Source organism: Alternaria arbusti (genome assembly GCF_024043155.1).
Source record: "Alternaria arbusti strain BMP 1465 chromosome Unknown scaffold_15, whole genome shotgun sequence".
Classification (NCBI taxonomy): domain Eukaryota; kingdom Fungi; phylum Ascomycota; class Dothideomycetes; order Pleosporales; family Pleosporaceae; genus Alternaria; species Alternaria arbusti.
Window position 1 is genome coordinate 322,506 of NW_026249955.1, and position 19,211 is coordinate 341,716.

General features: G+C 55.0%; 7 protein-coding genes across 7 annotated transcripts; 4 read left to right on the forward strand and 3 right to left on the reverse strand.

Annotated features, from left to right (window-relative positions):
- Positions 1 to 599: 599 nt before the first annotated feature.
- J4E86_008963 (uncharacterized protein) lies at positions 600 to 1,731 on the reverse strand (the record flags this gene model as incomplete). The annotated part of the gene is made up of 2 exons (XM_051449471.1): positions 600 to 1,205; positions 1,255 to 1,731. 2 exons carry the CDS (start codon positions 1,729 to 1,731, stop codon positions 600 to 602), a joined length of 1,083 nt encoding a protein of 360 aa, XP_051299325.1.
- Positions 1,732 to 2,070: 339 nt separating this feature from the next.
- On the forward strand, positions 2,071 to 3,903 carry J4E86_008964 (uncharacterized protein; the record flags this gene model as incomplete). Its single annotated transcript, XM_051449472.1, has 1 exon — positions 2,071 to 3,903. The coding sequence occupies one exon, from the start codon at positions 2,071 to 2,073 to the stop codon at positions 3,901 to 3,903; it is 1,833 nt and encodes a 610-aa protein (XP_051299326.1).
- A 1,263-nt stretch (positions 3,904 to 5,166) lies between these two features.
- On the reverse strand, positions 5,167 to 7,109 carry J4E86_008965 (uncharacterized protein; the record flags this gene model as incomplete). The annotated part of the gene is made up of 3 exons (XM_051449473.1): positions 5,167 to 5,971; positions 6,024 to 6,238; positions 6,669 to 7,109. 3 exons carry the CDS (start codon positions 7,107 to 7,109, stop codon positions 5,167 to 5,169), a joined length of 1,461 nt encoding a protein of 486 aa, XP_051299327.1.
- Positions 7,110 to 8,113: 1,004 nt separating this feature from the next.
- On the forward strand, positions 8,114 to 10,339 carry J4E86_008966 (uncharacterized protein; the record flags this gene model as incomplete). Its single annotated transcript, XM_051449474.1, has 5 exons — positions 8,114 to 8,280; positions 8,337 to 8,453; positions 8,512 to 8,701; positions 8,755 to 9,850; positions 9,903 to 10,339. 5 exons carry the CDS (start codon positions 8,114 to 8,116, stop codon positions 10,337 to 10,339), a joined length of 2,007 nt encoding a protein of 668 aa, XP_051299328.1.
- Positions 10,340 to 11,542: 1,203 nt separating this feature from the next.
- On the forward strand, positions 11,543 to 13,431 carry J4E86_008967 (uncharacterized protein; the record flags this gene model as incomplete). The annotated part of the gene is made up of 2 exons (XM_051449475.1): positions 11,543 to 12,168; positions 12,294 to 13,431. 2 exons carry the CDS (start codon positions 11,543 to 11,545, stop codon positions 13,429 to 13,431), a joined length of 1,764 nt encoding a protein of 587 aa, XP_051299329.1.
- A 1,185-nt stretch (positions 13,432 to 14,616) lies between these two features.
- Positions 14,617 to 15,417, reverse strand: J4E86_008968 (uncharacterized protein; the record flags this gene model as incomplete). Its single annotated transcript, XM_051449476.1, has 1 exon — positions 14,617 to 15,417. The coding sequence occupies one exon, from the start codon at positions 15,415 to 15,417 to the stop codon at positions 14,617 to 14,619; it is 801 nt and encodes a 266-aa protein (XP_051299330.1).
- Positions 15,418 to 16,241: 824 nt separating this feature from the next.
- Positions 16,242 to 18,024, forward strand: J4E86_008969 (uncharacterized protein; the record flags this gene model as incomplete). The annotated part of the gene is made up of 2 exons (XM_051449477.1): positions 16,242 to 16,539; positions 16,631 to 18,024. 2 exons carry the CDS (start codon positions 16,242 to 16,244, stop codon positions 18,022 to 18,024), a joined length of 1,692 nt encoding a protein of 563 aa, XP_051299331.1.
- Between the last annotated feature and the right edge of the window lie 1,187 nt (positions 18,025 to 19,211).

Here is a 19,211-nt window from a genome sequence, read left to right on the forward strand (position 1 = left end):
AGGAAACGACGACAACGTGGAAGCCGCAGCTGACATGTCATTTACACTAGCCGAATGTGGCTGACTGACGCGGGATGGGGGCCGACAAAAGCAAGCAGAACACATGGGGGCTGGGATGTTCGGCGATGTTTGCTTGACGGCTTGCGAGGCGTATCAAGGAAAGTGAGGTTGACGGTCTGTTCTTCTGATACGCTGCAAGGGTAATGTTCCACTATTAATGCCGATGTTGGCCATCAAACGCACTATGATCCCGCCTTTCCGTGTGGGACTATGCATCATACATACGATACTGCGATAGTGGATCAAGATGGCATGTCGTGTTGTATTGATATATGTTTATATGGCTTCCCAAGCCAAGAACGTGTTGTTCTTGAACGGGCCGTCTGATGACGCAATGCCAGAGCATTGAAGTACACATGAAGCGGCGCATAGCACGCTTGTCGTGAGACGACTATTGTGCCAAATGCTCCAACACTCCTCCGGGATCCTCCTTGACGTACTCCTCGGCGCGGTAAGCCTATTTGGACGTGAAGTCTCAAAAGTGCCCACTGAGTCCTTGATTGAAGGTCGCTGCATGTCGTGTAGGCGTCACGCTCTCTTCAGCCGACCTCAATTGATGCCAATGCGCCAATGACTTCTTCAGCGACTCCTCCGTTTTCAACCACCATCTTTGTGACTTGTGTGATCAGACCTCTCTTCATGCCACCTCGGGGCGGTGTCCAGACACCTGAAGTCGCCAACAGTTCTCTTTGTGTGAGCGCATCGGCACTGGAGGTGGGCGCAGTACCGCCTGTTGCTGAGTTCATCGAGTTGGGTACGCCCGGGGGCGTAAGGTGGGACGGGGGGTCGATGGTCCGGATGGAGACGATGCGCGCGCCCGTTGACGAGGTTGTTGAATTTGTGCATGCGATCGCGAGGACTGCATCTGCTACTGCGAGCTCCTCCTTGGCGGGATCAAAGATGATGTTGGGGCCCACTGCCATGGCTAGTATGATGACTGGGGGCTTGCCTAGCTGGGGAGCAGTCTTGTTGGTACCCGCCTGCTTGGGGTATAGCGGCACGGCGGCATCCCAGTCGTCGTCGAACAGGGGATCTTCGTCCTTTTCCGACTTTAGGGCTGGTAGGAGGGTAGTGAGGAGGGCGAGATGGGTGGTCATGGAAAGCAGCGCGAGCGGGTAAGAGAGCGGGGGTGAAAGAAGCAGGATCTAGGGCTGTTAGCAGTGTGTTTAGAAGAGGCGTATCGCGACTTCTTACATCGACGTAGAGCTTCCAGTGAAACCGTCTGTTGATGTACAGGCGGTCTTTGAGCTCTCCACTGGCGAGCAAGCTCTCGGTGAGCATGGAGGACAGGAACACAGGCAGAGCGTCGTCTTCGCGGAAGCCTGGCACCTCGACGCTCATCTCGACCCAGGCATTCTGGCCCTTGCCCTTGCTATCGTCCGTCTCTTCGCCCTCTCCCATGTCTACATCTTCGGGCTCGTCCAGTGTCGGGCGCTGCCGTGACCTCTCCACCTCGGCCTTGACTCCTACGAGCGCCTCGGTCCCGTCTTCCAGGGCGATGCGCGCACTTCCGTTTGCGCTGGGCAGTACGTCATACTCAGCGCGCATAGAGCGAAAGTCGCGGGGGCCCTTGGTGACATCGAGGCGGATGGGCGGCGTCTGTGAGAGGGTGGAGCGCAGGAACGACAGCTCAGCGGGCGAGAGGTTGACGAGGGCCTGCTGGGGCGCCATGGCAATTGGATGGTGGTGCTTGGGACGGGGCGACAGCGAGGTGTTTGCTGCTCGCGGATTTCTTGCGCATTTGTTTCGACGACGAACTAGCGGGCCCGGCGATTCGGCTGCAGCGTCACTTGCTTGCAGCCCCGGCGCGAGCTACTTCGCGCGACAACACCGTGCGCTGACCGCCGGTCCGCAAGAGCATTGTACGTCTGGGTTATTGGGTCCGGGCAGACATATACTGTCGCAGTCTCGTGGCATCTCCTATATTCTACTCTTAATATATATTCCTAGGGCCATGCTACGGTAGACCAAGCCACCCGACCCTCGTCACACGTCCACGACCGGCCGCCAATGTCACCCCCGAGGTCCAAGCGGAACAGCGGCAATGCCATCACCACCATCGACAAGCTCGACTACCCGCCCAACTCGCCCCGTCGCCCGCTGCTCGCCCCCGACGACGACACCGAATCCCAGCGCCGCAGCAACGACACGAGTTACGCCGGCAGCTTCTTCGAGCAGGTGGCCGAAGGCATCTACGAGCAGGACCGCGTCAAGATGCAGCGCGCCGTGTTACGATGGCTGAGCTTCGTCTGGGCCATCGTCATCTGCCTCTGCGCTGGTAGCATCACCGCCTTCTCCCTCTACGGCCACTTGTTCCAGTCCAAGCTGCACTACACCCAGGTCCAGGTCAACATCGTCTCCATCGGCGCCGAGCTCGGCCTCTACCTGCTCGTCCCCATCTTCGGATACCTCTGCGACCGTCTGGGCCCTGGCGTGCCTGCCGGTATCGCTGGCCTTCTCTTCGGCTCGGGATATCTACTGGCAGCCTTCGCCTTCAAGAGCGGCCCTCCGCCATCTGCAGGCGGTCATGGCTGGCCCTTCGGCGTCATGGTGCTGGCCTTCGCCTTCGTCGGCATGGGCACCAGCTGCATGTACCTGTCTGCAGTAACAACATGCGCGAAGAACTTTGGACGCGGAAACGCCAAGGGTGTGGCTCTGGCAGTGCCCATCGCAGCCTTTGGACTCAGCGGCATGTGGCAAAGTCAGGTTGGAAGCCGGCTGCTGTACGTGAGGAACCCGGATGGCACCAAAGGCGACGTCGACGTGTACCGCTTCTTCCTCTTCCTCGGCATACTCCTCCTCTGCGTGGGCGCCGTCGGCTTCTTCGCGCTGCGCATCATGGACGAAGAAGAGATGATCGACGAGGCAGTAGACGAGCTCGAAAGATCTGGTCTGCTGCAGCGCGACGAGTTCTTTACTCAGGCTGCGCAGCATCACGGCTACGGAACTATGGAGACGCAGGACCTCTCCGACTCGACCTTTGACTTCCTCCAGTCCGAAGCTGAGCGTTTGAAGGCCAAGGCGGAAGAAGAGGCACGCAAGAAGACATGGCTGCTGAACGAGGAGACTCGTCGGTACATCATGGACCCTACCATGTGGTGGCTCGCAGGCGGCTTCTTCCTGGTTACTGGCCCTGGTGAGGCTTTCATCAACAACCTAGGCACCATCATCGAGACGCTTACGCCTGCGCATGTCGCCACTAACACCTCGCCTGCCACCCACGTCTCCATCGTCGCCATCACCTCCACACTCGCTCGCTTAATCACCGGCACACTCTCCGATGTCCTCGCCCCGGTTTCGTCTGGCAACTCCCACCGTCGTGGACCAGACTCCATCGCGAACTCGCTATCGTCACTCCCATCCCTCGAGCAGCCGCGCCGATTCACCGTCTCTCGCATAACCTTCCTCCTGGCTTTCGCTTTCATCCTCTCCCTCGGACAACTTCTCCTCGCGAGTGGGTGGGTGCAGAACCATGCCTCCCGTTTTGCCGCCGTCTCCGCACTCATCGGTGCTGGGTATGGAGCCGTCTTCTCTCTTACACCTATCGTCGTCTCAGTAGTATGGGGCGTGGAGAACTTCGGTACAAACTGGGGCATTCTAGCCATGACACCGGCTGCCGGTGCTACGCTCTGGGGTGCTGTCTACGCCACGGTGTATCAGAAAGCTGCAGAGAATGGTGAAGCGGGTGTTCAGAAGGATCCAGAGGACGTGCTTTGCCATGGAAAGGCTTGCTATGCGTCTACGTTCTGGGCCATGACCATCAGCGTGTGGATTGCCATGGGTCTCATCTTCTTCGCTTGGAGGGGCCCAGGCGGGTGGAAGCAGAGGGGTGTTGCTGTATAATGGTCTTGTCTTTTTTTGCATGGCGAAGGGCGTTTGTGATTCATGGTTATGAAGCGTTCATTGCGTTATTCCTATGTTGCTCTACTAGCATTGCATATTCCACTTTCTTGAATCAATACGAACTTTGAATACTACCCTCACACGTCTGAACATAACAAAATGAAGCATATGCGCACATGCTGGTTTATCTTGCTGCTGAAGGGCGATATAGAGACTCGCTTTAGCAAGTGTAGCACCTTAATTAAGGAAGAACAAACAATCCTCAGGTCTGGAGCCTAAGTTAATGTTATGTTACCTACTTTGCATGTTTCTATCTTGATGTAGGCTGCAGACCTATTTAACTTCTCCCCGTGTATAGCGTAGAAGGAATATATCACAGCGTAATCTCTACATCCGCTGTTTGCAAACCTAACCACAATCAACAAAAAAAAATAGAACAACCAACCCCTTCACTCAACGCCACAAGACAACGATCTTCCATCAACCACCCTTTCCCCGAAGGCTATAGTCTCAAGATCTCAATCCACAAATTCGACGTATGCCAAACCTGTGTTTCAAGGGGAATTCCTCTAACTACCCTTGCTGCTGAAGGCTGTAGTATGAAGATTACAAAGAACATGTTCCTCGACTTGATGGTCAAACGCCCGTGTCCTCTATTCAAGACTTGAGTGAACGAGTGCTCGAACTCTTGTCCTATGTTTTGGTACTGCAGTACACGATGCTTTGCTTCAGCCTGTTTAAGGGCTTAGGCAATTAGTCTTGCAAGGTCTGGTTTCACCCTAGACGTTGCAGGACTGGGTTGTTGCTTGGTTTGCTTTGCTTTGGGGTTCTTGTGCTGTGATGGGCGATCGCGAAATTGTGACGATTATATATGGGATGGGATGTCGTATCTACCTCCTGCGTCTATCGTGTGGGACGGATGTGAGCTCTGCTATCGACCAAGGGAACGCGCGCATGCACGGGTGTGTCGTTGTGTTGAGGGAAAGTGAGAGGGGATGTCGTGCCTTCCTTCCAGGAAAGAGCAACAACGTGCACTGACGCACCATAAACCATCAAACCTCACCTCAACAAAACAAGAACACAATAGATGGAAGTATTAAATGTTATATTCCTTCGCCGCCAGCCACTTCGCCAAGGCAGACGAGGTTAATGGGTTCGTCGAACACTCATTTCATGCAAAGCTCCCAACGTTAACTCTTGTCTAGTCATGAGCCGTAAGCAGTCCCAGTCTACACCCGCGACCCTAATATACAAAGCACACGCTTAACCAGAGAACTCCTTAATGTCGGTAGTCTTGCCAGGGATAAGAGCCAATGGCACGATACCCGACACGTGCATCTCGGGGCCGTAGACGTGCATGTTGAGGCCGAGCTCCTGGCCGACACCCTTGATGTTCTTGAGACCCTCCTGGTAGTTGGGGCCGGCACGACGGATCCAGATCTGGACGTTGTGCTCGACGAGGAGAGGTGCGACTTCCCTCAGAGCGCGGATGACACCCTTGAAAGTCGAGGCGACGTTGGTAAAGTTGGCAATACCTCCACCGATGAAGAGAACCTTGCCCTCTGGGTGTTGAGGAGCACGGAGCATGAGGTCGAGGACAGTACGGGCGTAGTGGAAGGTCTGTGTCTCGGTGGGAGCACCAGAGTACTCACCGTAGTTGGCGAGCTCACCGGCGAAACCAGCAGAGGCGATGGCGTCGGCGTAAACGACGGACGCACCACCACCAGCGACCAGGGTCCAGACGCGGCCGGTAGCGTTGAGGATGGTCAGCTTGAGGGAAGCACCAGTCTTAGCGTCCATCTCAGCAATGTACGCTTCCTCCTTGCTCATCTCACGACCGAAGGGAGCGGGGAACTCCATCGGTGGGCCGACATCGACGGTCTGCTTAGCATTCTGCTGGGGAGCAGCTGGTATGCCGAGAGCTGTCGCGCTGCGAGCAATAGCCCACTTGGCACCGCACTCGAACTCAGCAGTTTGGTCAAGCTTGGCAGCGAGATCCAGGAAGTGAACCTCAGCTGAGGTCTTCTCCTCGTTGGGAATGACGACGAGAGGGTTGATCTCAAGGTATCTTGGTTACGTTAGTATGTATTAGGCAGGTGACAGGTGCCTAAGTAACTCACGTGAACTGGCAGTCAACGTAGACGGCGTATAACCTTGAGATGAAGTCGACGAGGACGTTGTGTACACCCTCGGGCACCTTCTTCAAGAGAGTGGCTGCAATCTCCTCGTTGGAGGGGTATTCCTTGAGGTCGACGGGGATGAGGAGCTTCTCAGCCTTCTCATCGACATCACCGACATCGACACCACCCTCGTGGGTGAAGAGGATCCAGTCACCCTAAGCGGACAAGTTAGCGGTGAGATCGGCAAAAGATCGCAAGATGGCGCCGATGCTAGAGCCGCAACACCACGGGCCCGTAAATTGACGATGCATAGGTAGCGGCGCAAAAGCGCTGAAATTGCAGCCACATTTGCATGTGAAAGTGGACGTGCGTATCGCAGAAGAGTAGGTGCTCTGCAGGAGTGGGTCGGCCGTCGTTCCCTTCGTCCGGCCGGCCTTGAAACAAAACCAGGCAGTGCGCCCGGTTTAAGCACGCTTCCCGCTCCGCTTGCACTCGAGCTGCAGCATTCCGCTCTGAGCTTCCGAGTATGCCTTTTGCACGCCTTCGCATGCGCCAGACCACACGGTCGCCCGAAACGGCACGAGATACGACGTAACGAAATAACGAAATGATTGTAGAAAAAGGCGGAAACTGAAATGGACATACCTCTCGCACGGAGTTGATGTTGATGTAGTACTCGGTGTCTTGGGGATGGGGAACGAAAGGCTCGACCAAGAACTGCCTCAGGACACCATCAACAGTCTCAACACGCTGCTCCTTTCCTGCCCTCGCCTCGATCCACTCCCTCGCCTCAGCCCAGGTCTTGTTCAGCGCGAGCAGGCCGCTCTTGCCTCGCCTCTTGATGAGCTGATCTGGCTTTGCGACGAACTTGGAACCGGGGGTCAGCAGCCATGGGTATGTGGCCTCGGCCTGGTCGAGCACGCCCTTGATGTCCTCATCGGCGGCGAAGTGCAGCGATGCGAGCTTGGAGGGGGGGTTGTGTGTGGCCGACGCGGGCAGGGGAGTGGGCTTGATGACAGGCGCGCGGGTGAGGTGGTAGTTGAGGATGGCCTTGCCGTCGGCCTCGAGGATAGACTTGGCTGACATTGTGGTGTATGGTCAAACTGCGATGGATGAGTGTCAATGTCAAGAGGGGCGGCTCGCGTGGAGACAATGGGGTGCAAGAGATATGGCTGGCAGGCAATCCCGAAAGAAGTCTCGGGTATGGCAATGGGGCCTTATGCAATGTCCGGAGACGAAGATGTTCGGAGAAGATGGTGAGGGGGCCGGGACAAAAGATGCGAAGTGGCAGGCTGGGGAGTGGGCAGACGTACCTGGATTTGTTGAGGCTTGACACACGGTCTGCAGAGGGTTAAGAGGAACTGCTGGCAAGATTGAGTTGTCAGACGGCTTGGGAGGAGCTTGAGAAAGCGGTCTGATGTTTTTTCTGCGTGTTGAGCACTGAGGGCGGGCAGCGGATGCAGGGCTAAGGCACTGGGCGCACGGCGGGCCTATCACGGCGAGGACACCCCACCAGGGGTACAGGAGCTGCGGATGCCCTACACGACCCACGACGAGATATCAACGACCCGAACACACGCTTCCCGGGGGATTTTCCGCGATAACACCTTCCAGAAAGCGCCAGCGCGGTGCATTGAAGCCCCATCTATTACCAACACCCCCAATTCCGAGGTGCGACGCTGCGGTGCAGACATTCGGGTCCCCGTTCACCGCTCGGGACTTGGGGTTAGCGCCACACGCATCTAGTTCGTGCAGGGGATATCACTCTCCAGCTCAACACCGCCAAAAGTAAGGGCCAAACTTCGGAAAGAATCGCTGCTCCCTCTTCGCAACCTTCTCCCCATCCATCCAAGTACTCTGCTCTGCCCTCAGCACGGCATTGCATCCATAAGGTAAGTCACTCGCTCGCTCCTTCCCTAGCCCTTGTTGAGCTCCATCCCACCTGCCCGCTCTTGCGTGCCTGCCCCAACAGCTCCGAAGCATTTTTTCCCACGCGAAATACCCCGACCGCCAACCTTATCTGCTCGTCACAACGCCCGTTCCGAGCCAGACTGACCCTCCCGCCTCTCTAGAATTAATCGACCTTCACAATGCCTTCCGCAGCACCCCCCAACGGGAGCGTCCCAGCGCAGGCGGCCACCTCGAGCGACGGCCTCTCCGCCAACGACAACATCCGTCGTTTCGCTGCCCCCAGCCGGCCCATGAGCCCCCCGGCCTCGCACACACTCTTCCATCCCAAGACACGATGCTTCGTCTAGTAAGACCACCACGCCTGCAAAATACCGGAGCGCGGCTCTAACACAATGTGAACAGCGGACTGCAGCCCCGTGCCGTCCAGGGCATGCTCGACTTCGACTTCATCTGCAAGCGCAAGCAGCCCTCCGTCGCCGGTATCATCTACACATTCGGCGGTCAATTCGTCAGCAAAATGTACGTAGTCGTCAATACCCCGACATGCCCCGCCAAGCATCCGACTCACACAACACAGGTACTGGGGAACCAGCGAGACTCTGCTGCCCGTCTACCAGACAGTCGAGAAGGCCGTTGGCAAGCACAATGATGTTGACACCGTTGTCAACTTCGCCTCGTCGCGCTCAGTCTTCCAGTCCACCATGGAGCTGATGGAATTCCCTCAGATCAAGTGCATTGCCATCATTGCTGAGGGTGTACCCGAGCGAGTAAGTTCCAACCGCAGCAAAAACTACTCTTAACAGCCACTGACTTGCACTAGCGTGCGCGTGAGATCCTCCACGTTGCCCAGAAGAAGGGCATCACCATCATCGGCCCGGCCACCGTCGGAGGCATCAAGCCCGGTGCGTTCAAGATCGGTAACACTGGTGGTATGATGGACAACATCGTTGCCTCCAAGCTCTACCGCCCTGGTTCCGTCTCATATGTCTCCAAGTCCGGAGGTATGTCCAACGAGCTGAACAACATCATCGCAAACACTACCGATGGTGTGCTCGAGGGTGTTGCCATTGGTGGTGACAGGTACCCCGGTACCACCTTCATCGACCACGTTCTCCGATACCAGGCCGACCCCGACTGCAAGATCATTGTCCTGCTCGGTGAGGTTGGTGGTGTTGAGGAATACCGCGTCATTGAGGCTGTCAAGTCTGGCCAGGTCAACAAGCCCATTGTTGCGTGGGCCATCGGTACCGTTGCTGGTATGCTCAAGACCGAGGTCCAGTTTGGTCACGCTGGTTCTTTCGCCAACTCTCAGCTCGAGACTGCGGCAACCAAGAACAAGACCATGAGGGAAGCTGGCATCTACGTCCCCGAGACCTTCGAGGAGATGCCCGGCACTCTTGCCCAGGTCTACCAGAAGCTCGTCAAGGACGGCACCATCAAGCCCAAGCCTGAGCCCGTTGTACCCAAGATCCCCATCGACTACTCATGGGCGCAGGAGCTCGGTCTCATCCGAAAGCCCGCTGCTTTCATTTCCACCATCTCTGACGACCGTGGTCAAGAGCTTCTGTACGCTGGTATGCCCATCTCTGATGTCTTCAGGGAGGAGATCGGTATCGGTGGTGTCATGTCACTGCTGTGGTTCCGTCGCCGCCTGCCCAACTACGCCAGCCGTTTCCTCGAGATGGTTCTCATGTTGACTGCCGATCACGGTCCAGCTGTGTCTGGTGCCATGAACACCATCATCACTACCCGTGCTGGCAAGGACCTCATCAGTGCCTTGGTCTCTGGTCTCTTGACCATTGGATCGCGCTTCGGTGGTGCGCTCGACGGCGCCGCTGAGGAGTTCAGCAAGGCCTTTGACAAGGGCCTCAGCCCTCGTGACTTCGTTGACACAATGAGGAAGGAGAACAAGCTCAGTAAGTCGCCTAAGCTGAAAGCCATATTTTTACAGCAGCTAACGTCTATCAGTTCCCGGTATTGGTCACAGGATCAAATCGCGTAACAACCCCGATCTTCGTGTCGAGCTCGTCAAGGAGTACGTCAAGAAGAACTTCCCCAGCACCAAGCTGCTCGACTACGCGCTTGCCGTCGAGTCGGTGACCACATCGAAGAAGGACAACCTGATTCTCAACGTTGACGGCTGCATCGCTGTCTGCTTCGTTGACCTTGTTCGCAACGGTGGTGCTTTCACGCAAGAGGAGGCTGAGGACTACCTGAAGATGGGTGTCCTTAACGGTCTCTTCGTCCTTGGCCGAAGTATCGGTCTCATTGCCCATTTCCTTGACCAGAAGAGGCTGCGCACTGGTCTTTACAGACATCCCTGGGACGACATCACCTACCTCCTGCCCTCGCTGCAGGCTGGTGGTGCGCCAGGTGCCGAGGGCCGTGTTGAAGTTACGTTGTAGAGTCATGGTTTGGAAAAGGCAAGGGTATATCCGGTTCTAGTCGCTTGATTGCGGACCCAAACTGGCGTTTTGAGCGTGGTAGACGAAGGTCTTCCGCAGCATCGTAGGGCCATTGTAGCAATACCCGCCCGCTGTTGGCGGACATATATTATTTAATGTCAAACGAACAAGCAATGCGAGTTCCACGTGCCACGTGCCATGTCTTGATACGGATGGGTCGGCAGCACTTTTTCAGCCCTGTGGGCGGCCTAACGTAGTGCTCTGATCCATTTTTAGCCACCCTACATTCCGCTCGAAGAAGCAAACCCTTCGTCTGTTCGCCGCAATAATTTTCACCAACATGAATCCTGAAACGGCGACATCTGGAAGATGAAGTCGCCCACGATAGAAGGAAAATTATCCATCCGGTTGAATCAAGGCTCAAATGCAAGTAAGGCAGACTCATGTTCTGTACCGTTGACCCACAAAAACATGGTGTGGCAGTATCGTATGTTTCCTCATTGTACCTGATGTGCCGAGTCCCGCTCACCGGTATCCCGGTCACGACCACGAGAAGCGTTAGTAAATCTCTTAGGCTAACTGGACGTAGGATAGCGGCCAACACACTCGTGCGAGAGAATCATTCTTCATAGGATCTGGGCTCCCGCTGTCAGCACCCAGCCACCCCGTTGATTTTTGCAGGATTCGATGCGCCCCAAAGCCATACCTATAGTCTTGGCATCCACCATGGTCTCGTTGAATACGGCTAAAACGGATGCTGTGTAACCAAGGAACCGCAAAGTTTTGGTTCATGCATCGATGATGCCTTTGCACGGATGTCTATCCGTCTGCAATATTTGGCTCGAGGCAGTCATGAACATGTCATAGTTGTTCAGCAAGGCTGCAGCTTCAGTCACGCCGCGGCCCTACATGCGGCGCGTACAGAGTTGTGAGTTCTTCCGCGTCGCTTACATTAGGCGTTCAGCCGCTATCGTTATTGGGGGCCACGGACTGTTCGCTTCTTTGTGCTGGCGGGTAAGGTGCCTGGCTGCCTTGGAAATAAGCATGGGTATCTAGTTCTGCATGCGAGCTGCCGCAGGGAATAAGTAGAGATGTGATCCCGGGGTTCAGTTGGTGTTCAGCCTTGTCGCTGGTATTATCGTCACCAGCAAGCACCATCGTCATCGTTTTGGTGTTGAGGTACCACACCAACATACTCTCGCAATGTTCACACGCACCATCGTCGCCGCAATGGCTTCGGCCTCGCTGGCTGGCGCCCAGAGTTCAGACTCGGAACATACACTTGCTGCTTTCGCTTTCGTTCGCACGGGAGAACGGACACCCATCTTGCGCAATAATACCCAGACTCTTACCAGCTTCGGCGCGAATCAGATGCATGCGCTCGGTCAAAAGTTCAGATCAAAGTTCATTTCCGGTCCTGAGTCCATTGCGGGACTATCAGAGGATGTCCTGAACAACGACCAGATTTGGGTTCAGACTCTCGATGCGCCATACCTGGTTTCGTCGGCGCAAGCCTTCATGCAAGGTCTTTACCCACCACATGACATCAGCAACGCAACTGGTGATAACACGGGTGTCCTCGCTGACGGCACTTCGGTCGACTACCCACTCAACGGATATCAGTACGCTAGCATTCATGCTGCGAATGTGTACGACCCAGTTTCGAGACTTGTATCTGGAGCTGGACAATGTCCACAAGGACAAACCGACGCACTGAAATATTTCACGACTCAAGAATATCGGGACGCCGAGTATTTGGCAGACAACAGTGAACTGTACAAGAACCTCCCTCTGGATTGGTTCGAAGGTCACGTCAACCAAGATGAACTGTAAGTATGATTGGAGGCGGAATACATTTAGACTTTCGCGTTCTATTTTAGGGTCTCCTCCTACCCTTACCCTATCTTCTCTGTTGCAGGACTGCGATAGGATTCAAATACTGATATTGACACAGGTCATACATGTATGCACTTGAACTGGCAGACTACTTATCATACCAACACACGCACAATGCCAGCATCTACAAGACCCTAGCAAACAATGAGTCCGGCTTATACGATACGCTCCGGTCCCGCGCCGACGAAGTAGCCTGGTATCTCTACGGCAACACCTCAGCCTCCGACACCAGCAATCGAGCCATTGGCGGCAAAACGCTCGCCGGCTCGATCCAAAACACCTTCAACATGCTTGTTTCCGGCAGGAACAACAGCGCCGGCGATCTCAGCAGCGCGGGTCAAATCAGCACACCCAGCCCACTCACCTTCTTCTTCGGCGAACAAGACGCCATGATGAGCCTCATGTCCCTCATCATGCTCGACACACAGTCCACAGAATTCAAATCCATCCCACCCTACGGCTCCGCCATGATATTCGAGCTCTTCAGCACCAGCTCCAACACAGCCATGCCCAGCGACCTCGACGACCTCTGGGTACGCTTCTACTTCCACAACGGCACAGACGCAGACGATAAGCCACTGCAATCCTACTCCATGTTCAACAACGGGCGTTCCAAGACAGACATGCGATACACAGAGTTCGAAAGACTCTTCAGCACCATCTCCATGCAGGGCCTAAGCGACTGGTGCGAAACCTGCAGCACAGGAGCTTTCTTTTGCCGCGGCGCAGACGGCAGCGGCGTCACGCTCGTCGTCCCCGCTGCCCACGAAAGACCAAGGAAAGACGGCGTCTCCCCCGTCGTCGGCGGCGTAATCGGTGCCGTCATTTCTCTCGTCGTAGCAGGCCTCCTCTTCGCGCTCGCTATGCTCCTCACCGGACTCCGCTTCCACCGCGTCGAGCACCGTCTTGGTGGCAACCTTCGACAGAAATCGGATCTTGGTGGCTTCAAGGGCTCGGCCAAGTTGGCGTCGGATCCGGATGTTCGTCTTGCCGGGAACGGGGTGCCGCCTGCGACGAATAACGCGGGGATTATTAGTTTTGGCGGTGATGGTAAGAGGGGGCATGAGAGGGTGGGGAGTTGGGAACTTAGGCAGAAGGAGTTTGGGAAGGATGTTGGGGATGTGAGTCCGAGGAGTAGTTTTGGGGGGATTGATGGGGTTGCTGCTAGGGGGGTTGAGCCGCGGGATCAGGTGTGAGCTGCGGATGTGATTCAGATGTGAGGTTTGAAAAGTTTGTTTGATTGGATTTGGGTACCCTCTTTACGACACGAGTATGATGGGGCTATCTGAAAGAGAAGGAGGAAAGAGAGGGCCTTGCATGGGCTTTTGTTTCATACGATCTTGATACCCGGTTTCCCCATATGTGGGAAACCATTGTAGGTTTATGTCTTTATGAACACGACACTCGCTTTAGGAATTAGGGAATACAAATGTTCTCAAATCACCGTTCTGTCTCATTGTCAACCCTTTCCCAAATATCGTACTCTGCTCTCTCTTCTCTTACCCACCACCTCTCCGAACAATCCCATGTTATCCATTATCCCTCAACCCCACCTAAGATCACTATTCACAACCACTCCAGTCCATCAATTCACCATCAATCAGACCAATCTAGAATGCGTAGTCCAATGGCTAAGACGCTCACACCATACGACCTAACCACCAGTAGAGGTGGTATCCCGAGACGACCAGAATGCGTTGTCGAAGGCCGCTGCGCGCAGCGGGGTGATGTGAGAGATGCTAGTTCGAGTCTAGCCGCGTTCATGATGTATCCTTTTTGTGTAGTTGCTGCTTGGACATGTGTTGAGTAAGGACATAACGGCGTTGAAATGGTTACCTAGGAAGGGAGGTTGGTGAGAAGAGGATGTAGTGCTATGTACAGACTATCATCTTTTTGTGTCAAGTGCCCAGTCAAACATTACCGCTCACGCAATATCCGCTCTTCTCTCATCCTTTATATCTGCCTGTCTCTGTCAGGGTCTTGCCGTACGATGCAGAAGATTATGTTTCTAAAACTTCATCGTTATGAGCACCAGTGTCCTCTAGCTGAGCATGCTAGAGTGACTCGTGGTTTTACTCTATCAGATACTGGTCGAGAGAGGTTGCAGTCCGAACAGTGAACTGAGCATGACAACACTGAACATAGTAGAACGGTTTAACATGAAAAAAAAAAGTTATGTAATCTCATTGATGGCATATACAGATTTGAGTAACCAAACATTTCAGCCGCATGCTGTACCGCTTAACTCCTTACGAACGCCATATCGTGGCAAAATCCACACAAGCAAGCCTGTGCCAAAGCACATTCGTATTTTCCGCTCATGAACATCAGAAACCACCGTATTATCCACAAAGAAACGAAGACACGAGCGCATCTCTTCCTCATCTCAGCAGCTGCCCTGCGATTCCAACGGCCACTCCCGCTGTCATCAGGTAGTCGGCACACCGCGCTCTCTTCGCCGCATTCCCTTGGCCATCAAAAGCCGCACAAGCCTCGACGGTAAGCTGCGAGCAGCCCAGACTGCTGAGACTGGAGCAGATGCTCTGAGCGGACTGGAGGCCGACACTGGGAATCGCGGTAATGGTAGCGCCGCCGCCGTTGGGGGCCGAGATGGTGACGCCAGCCGCGCCGTTGGCTAGAGCAGTCGTACAACTTGCAGCATCGCTTTGGCAGCTTGTATAAGCGGACGAGCAGGCAGCTGCGTTGGTGTAAGTCGTCGGTATGTACGGGAAAGGGTAGAATTGGTTCTGTACCGTGCTTCCGTGGTTTGCGCCATTTGTTTCCTGCACGAAGGGCTGCTCCCCGGTTGTGGATGCGATTACGAAGGAGACGGTCGAGGTGGCCGAGGGGTTCGCGCCGGTGGGGACTGCGCCGATGGCTCCTGTGCAGGCGACGCCTTGGGGACAGCATGCTACGTGGCCGGCCTGGTCGGCTGAGCAGACGGCTGTTCGTGGGCAGCAGAGTCCTGGCGCGCCGAGGCCGGCGCAGTTGAAGTACGACGTCGCGCATGCATTGCCTTGTCGCTTGAGCAGTTCGAGGTTGCCGTCGGCGGGAGACGTCTCCATGGCCTCGTATACGGGGGTCGGTAATGGCGCAACGGCGGCCTCGAAGTCGCCGTAGACATCGGGTGCGGCGAGCGCGGCGAGCGGCGCAAGTAGTAGCGGGGCGAAGAATGTGCGCATTGTGAGATTATGGATATTGGTCGTTCGTGAGGCAAGGTGTGCGGCTTGCGCCGGGGAGTGGTGATGTCGTACGGGGCCGGCTTGTTGTTGGGACGGCTACGGCTATCGATGTAGTAGTGGCTGGGCGCTGTTTGCATGAGCGTGGGACCGATGTGTGCCAATTAGTAACTCACAATTGGAAGCGCAGTGCAATGGACGGTCGCAGTATGGGCTGGCAGGTGTCGAGATGTCGTGGGCATCAAAGTCGGTGCGGCTGTGTGGTATGCGCCAAGCAAGGTGCGTTGTAACGGCAACGCGGTCCAAGCATCCAATCGGACTATAGTACGTCATGCACATGGCACGTTCTCGTCCACGCCCGCGATACGGGACGGCGGGCCCTGATGATCTCTTCCTTTTACTTTGGCCCTGCTTTTCTGCTTACACCGCTTACCGCACTTTGCCTGCGTTTTTCGTATACGATCCCAACCATAGCTTCACCTCGGCGGCTGTGAGGTAAAAGCGCAATCACGCGAAACACTTATCTAGCCATCAGTGGGAAAGTGCATTAGCACTATTCTTCATCGATGTTTCTAGGGCAAGGCATCCGTTACGCTACGCTTTGTTGTGGTGAAAGACATTGTGGCTGTGCTCGAATAGTTCAAGATGAGTCGAAGTGAGCGGCGCTGCGCTAGGTAAACCATTTGCGAACGCGCAGTGTAAATAAAGTCCTGTCACCAGACTCTGTGATCAAACTTTCGTTCTATGTCCATATCACGAACGACTATCGCTTCCCTTTCGAGCTCGTGTTACTCCACCAGACCCAAAATCTCAACCACAGTGCGAAGATGCCCGCCATACGTCTGACTCTCGCATCAAATGCAAACCAATCAACGAAATGCCCAATCCTTATACCCGCTTCCGCGTCCACTAACCCCACAGCTTCGTCTTCTGTCCGAGCGCTTGTCTTCAAGAGTGCGCAGGCAAAACTGCGTGTAAAGAAACCTACTCGTGTCTTTGTCGGACGCAGCGGGCAAGAGCTTGTATCTGAAGCAGATTGGAAGAGCAACATTAATAACGATGTCGTATTGCTCGTCTCAGCGGGAGAAGACTATGTTGGTGCGAGGAAAGTATCAGGGGTGCATGGTAAGTAGCACTGACGTTTGAGCAAGTTTGCGCTCAATATCTGTGCTTATCCCCTTCCGTATTACGATCAATTACTGACACAATATAATAGCCGACGCAAATCCACAGTGCCCAGTTGAAATATTAGCATCTGAAGCAACCCTCATTGAACCGCTAGCTTTAACTCAGCTTAAGACCACCGCGCGCACGCTTCCGGGTATCGTACACGCCGTTGGTCAACCCGATCTCCACCCAGGCACCAAGTTCCCCATCGGCGCAGTCTTTGCTTCGAAGGGATGGATCCATCCTCCTCTCATCGGTGGCGATATCGGATGTGGTATGGCCTGGTACAAAACAAAACTCAACAGAAGCCAGGTTGATGGGAACAAAGGCAAGAATGTTGCTAATCAGCTTCGAGGACTAGAGGGTGCCTGGCGCAACCAAGCCTACCGAGAGAAATGGCTGTTGGACGAAGACAACTGTAGCATCTCCGCCGGTGAACAGTGGGACGCTGCTCTGGGCACCATAGGAGCTGGGAATCACTTTGCCGAGATCCAGGTCGTCGAGGAATCGGGATTTGCCAAATCGGACGATGGACTCCATCAAGATGATGTCGTCCTGCTGGTCCACTCGGGATCACGAGGACTAGGAGGCAGCATTCTCAAGAAGCACACAACCGACTCACGCACAAGCTTCCCAGACGATAGCGAGGATGCCAATGCATACCTGGAAGAGCACAACAAGGCCTGCGAGTGGGCGAAGGCGAACCGGGATCTGATTGCCCTGCGGTTCCTTGCATGTCTTGAGCCTGGCAATGAAGACTGGCAGCTGGGCGACTCGAACGCAAGCGACTTCGGCGAAGAGGGCATAACGATGATCGCGACAGCCAAAGCGGCACTGAGGAAGCGCAAGGTAGTTGACATCTGGCACAACAACGTCGAATGTGTAGCATGGCCTCCACCTGTCCCTTCTTCAGCTGCGGAGGAACCTACGCCTGAACTTAGTCTGACCGAGGGGCTGGACAAGATGGCACTTGGCGATGAAAACACTCCAAGAGAATACGTCTTTCTCCATAGAAAAGGCGCAGCCCCGACATACGACCCCAAAACTCAGTTGCCGCTCAGTCTCCTTCCACTGCCCGGTTCCCGGAGCACCGCCACGCTCATCCTCCAGCCAACATTCTCGGAAGCCAACTCATGGGGTCTTAAAAACAGACTTTCGCTGGCCCATGGCGCAGGACGAGCCATGTCTCGGGCAAAGGCTCTCCAGACCTTGGGTAAGAAGTACAAAGGCATTAACATCTTGGAGCCGAATGCAGAAAACCCAGAAGGCACGTGGGTCATATGTGACGAGAAGGATCTTGTCTTCGAAGAGGCTCCATGGGCATACAAAACCGTTCAGGATGTCGCAGCGGATCTGGTCGCTGCCGGTGCAGCGAAAATAATCGGTTGGTGCTGTCCTAGAGTCAGCTACAAGGTTCGGAAAGAATTGGATCTACTGAGGTAGCCCCATCCTCGATGCGCTAAATTTACGTGGAACAGATCGTTCTCCACCGGGCATGCCGCGATCCGTATGGATGCCGGTATTTGAGTAAGAAGGGTACCCAAGCGTCCTGCGCAATATGCGAAAGAGTAATGATGAGTATGTAATTTCGATGTTTCCATATCACTCTGCATCAGATAGATGCAGCAACCCTGTCTTTTCCCACTTCAACCGCTTCTCGTCAATTTCCTCTGCTTCCCACGCCTCCTCCTTCTACATCATCTCATCTCATCTCGATCTCGAGTCACACCCGTCTTTGCCGTGCCGTGCAACCTTGTCCACCGCCTCTCTGCCTCAGTAAAACACAGGAAATCGCATCTGATACACCCGCGCCAGGAACGCATGTTTGGTCTATTTGCGTCGATAAGCGCGACAACGAGAGTTTTGTGTGGAATGTTTGTTCCCTTGGGGACTCGGCTAGTGGAAAGGGTGCAACACGCAAGCGCCATGCCACTGTATGGGGTAAATTTGGATCTGTACCAAGACTGTTAGATCCGACTAGCGCTGCAGTAGCCAAAGCTTGGTATTTTGGCGGCAGAAAGGACATCTGCGACAGCCTGACCCTCTCTTCCTCAGAGTATCTGCATCAGCAAGCGACGACACGACAAAAACACTGCAACTCTTCATAGCCTCCAGCCTACGTGGCATTATGACTCTTACTTCCCAGCCCCAAGATGTAGCCCCCATTGGCGCATACAGAAAACTGAGCTGGCTGGGGCCAAGTCTGACAAACTCCACACCAGGCTCAGCCCTGGCCTCAGGAACAAGGCCCGCCCCCGCAATGATTGGCCGGCAAAGCGCCCATGCGTCTTGGTGTTTCGAAACGGCGAAGCGGGCGCGCATCCTTTAGCGCAAAAACGGCAAACAACACCTGGTTTCATGCAATAACGAAGGCAGTCTTTGTTCGCGGCGGCCAATCAGCCGGAGCGAACCGGCAGAAAAGAGGGTTCCGTAGTGGGTTTGCGTGCAAGTGACGGCGCGCAAGGCTTTGCGGGAAATGGGCGTTGGATCAGATGGATGCGTGATGGGAGTTTCTTGGTGTGTGACGCCCCAACCACCGGTGCATGGTGCCTGCTGCGCCTCTACCCGGCAGGAAAGATTATATAGTGTTTGCCAGCCGCCAGCTTCCTGAGGAATCATCCCTTTTGCAA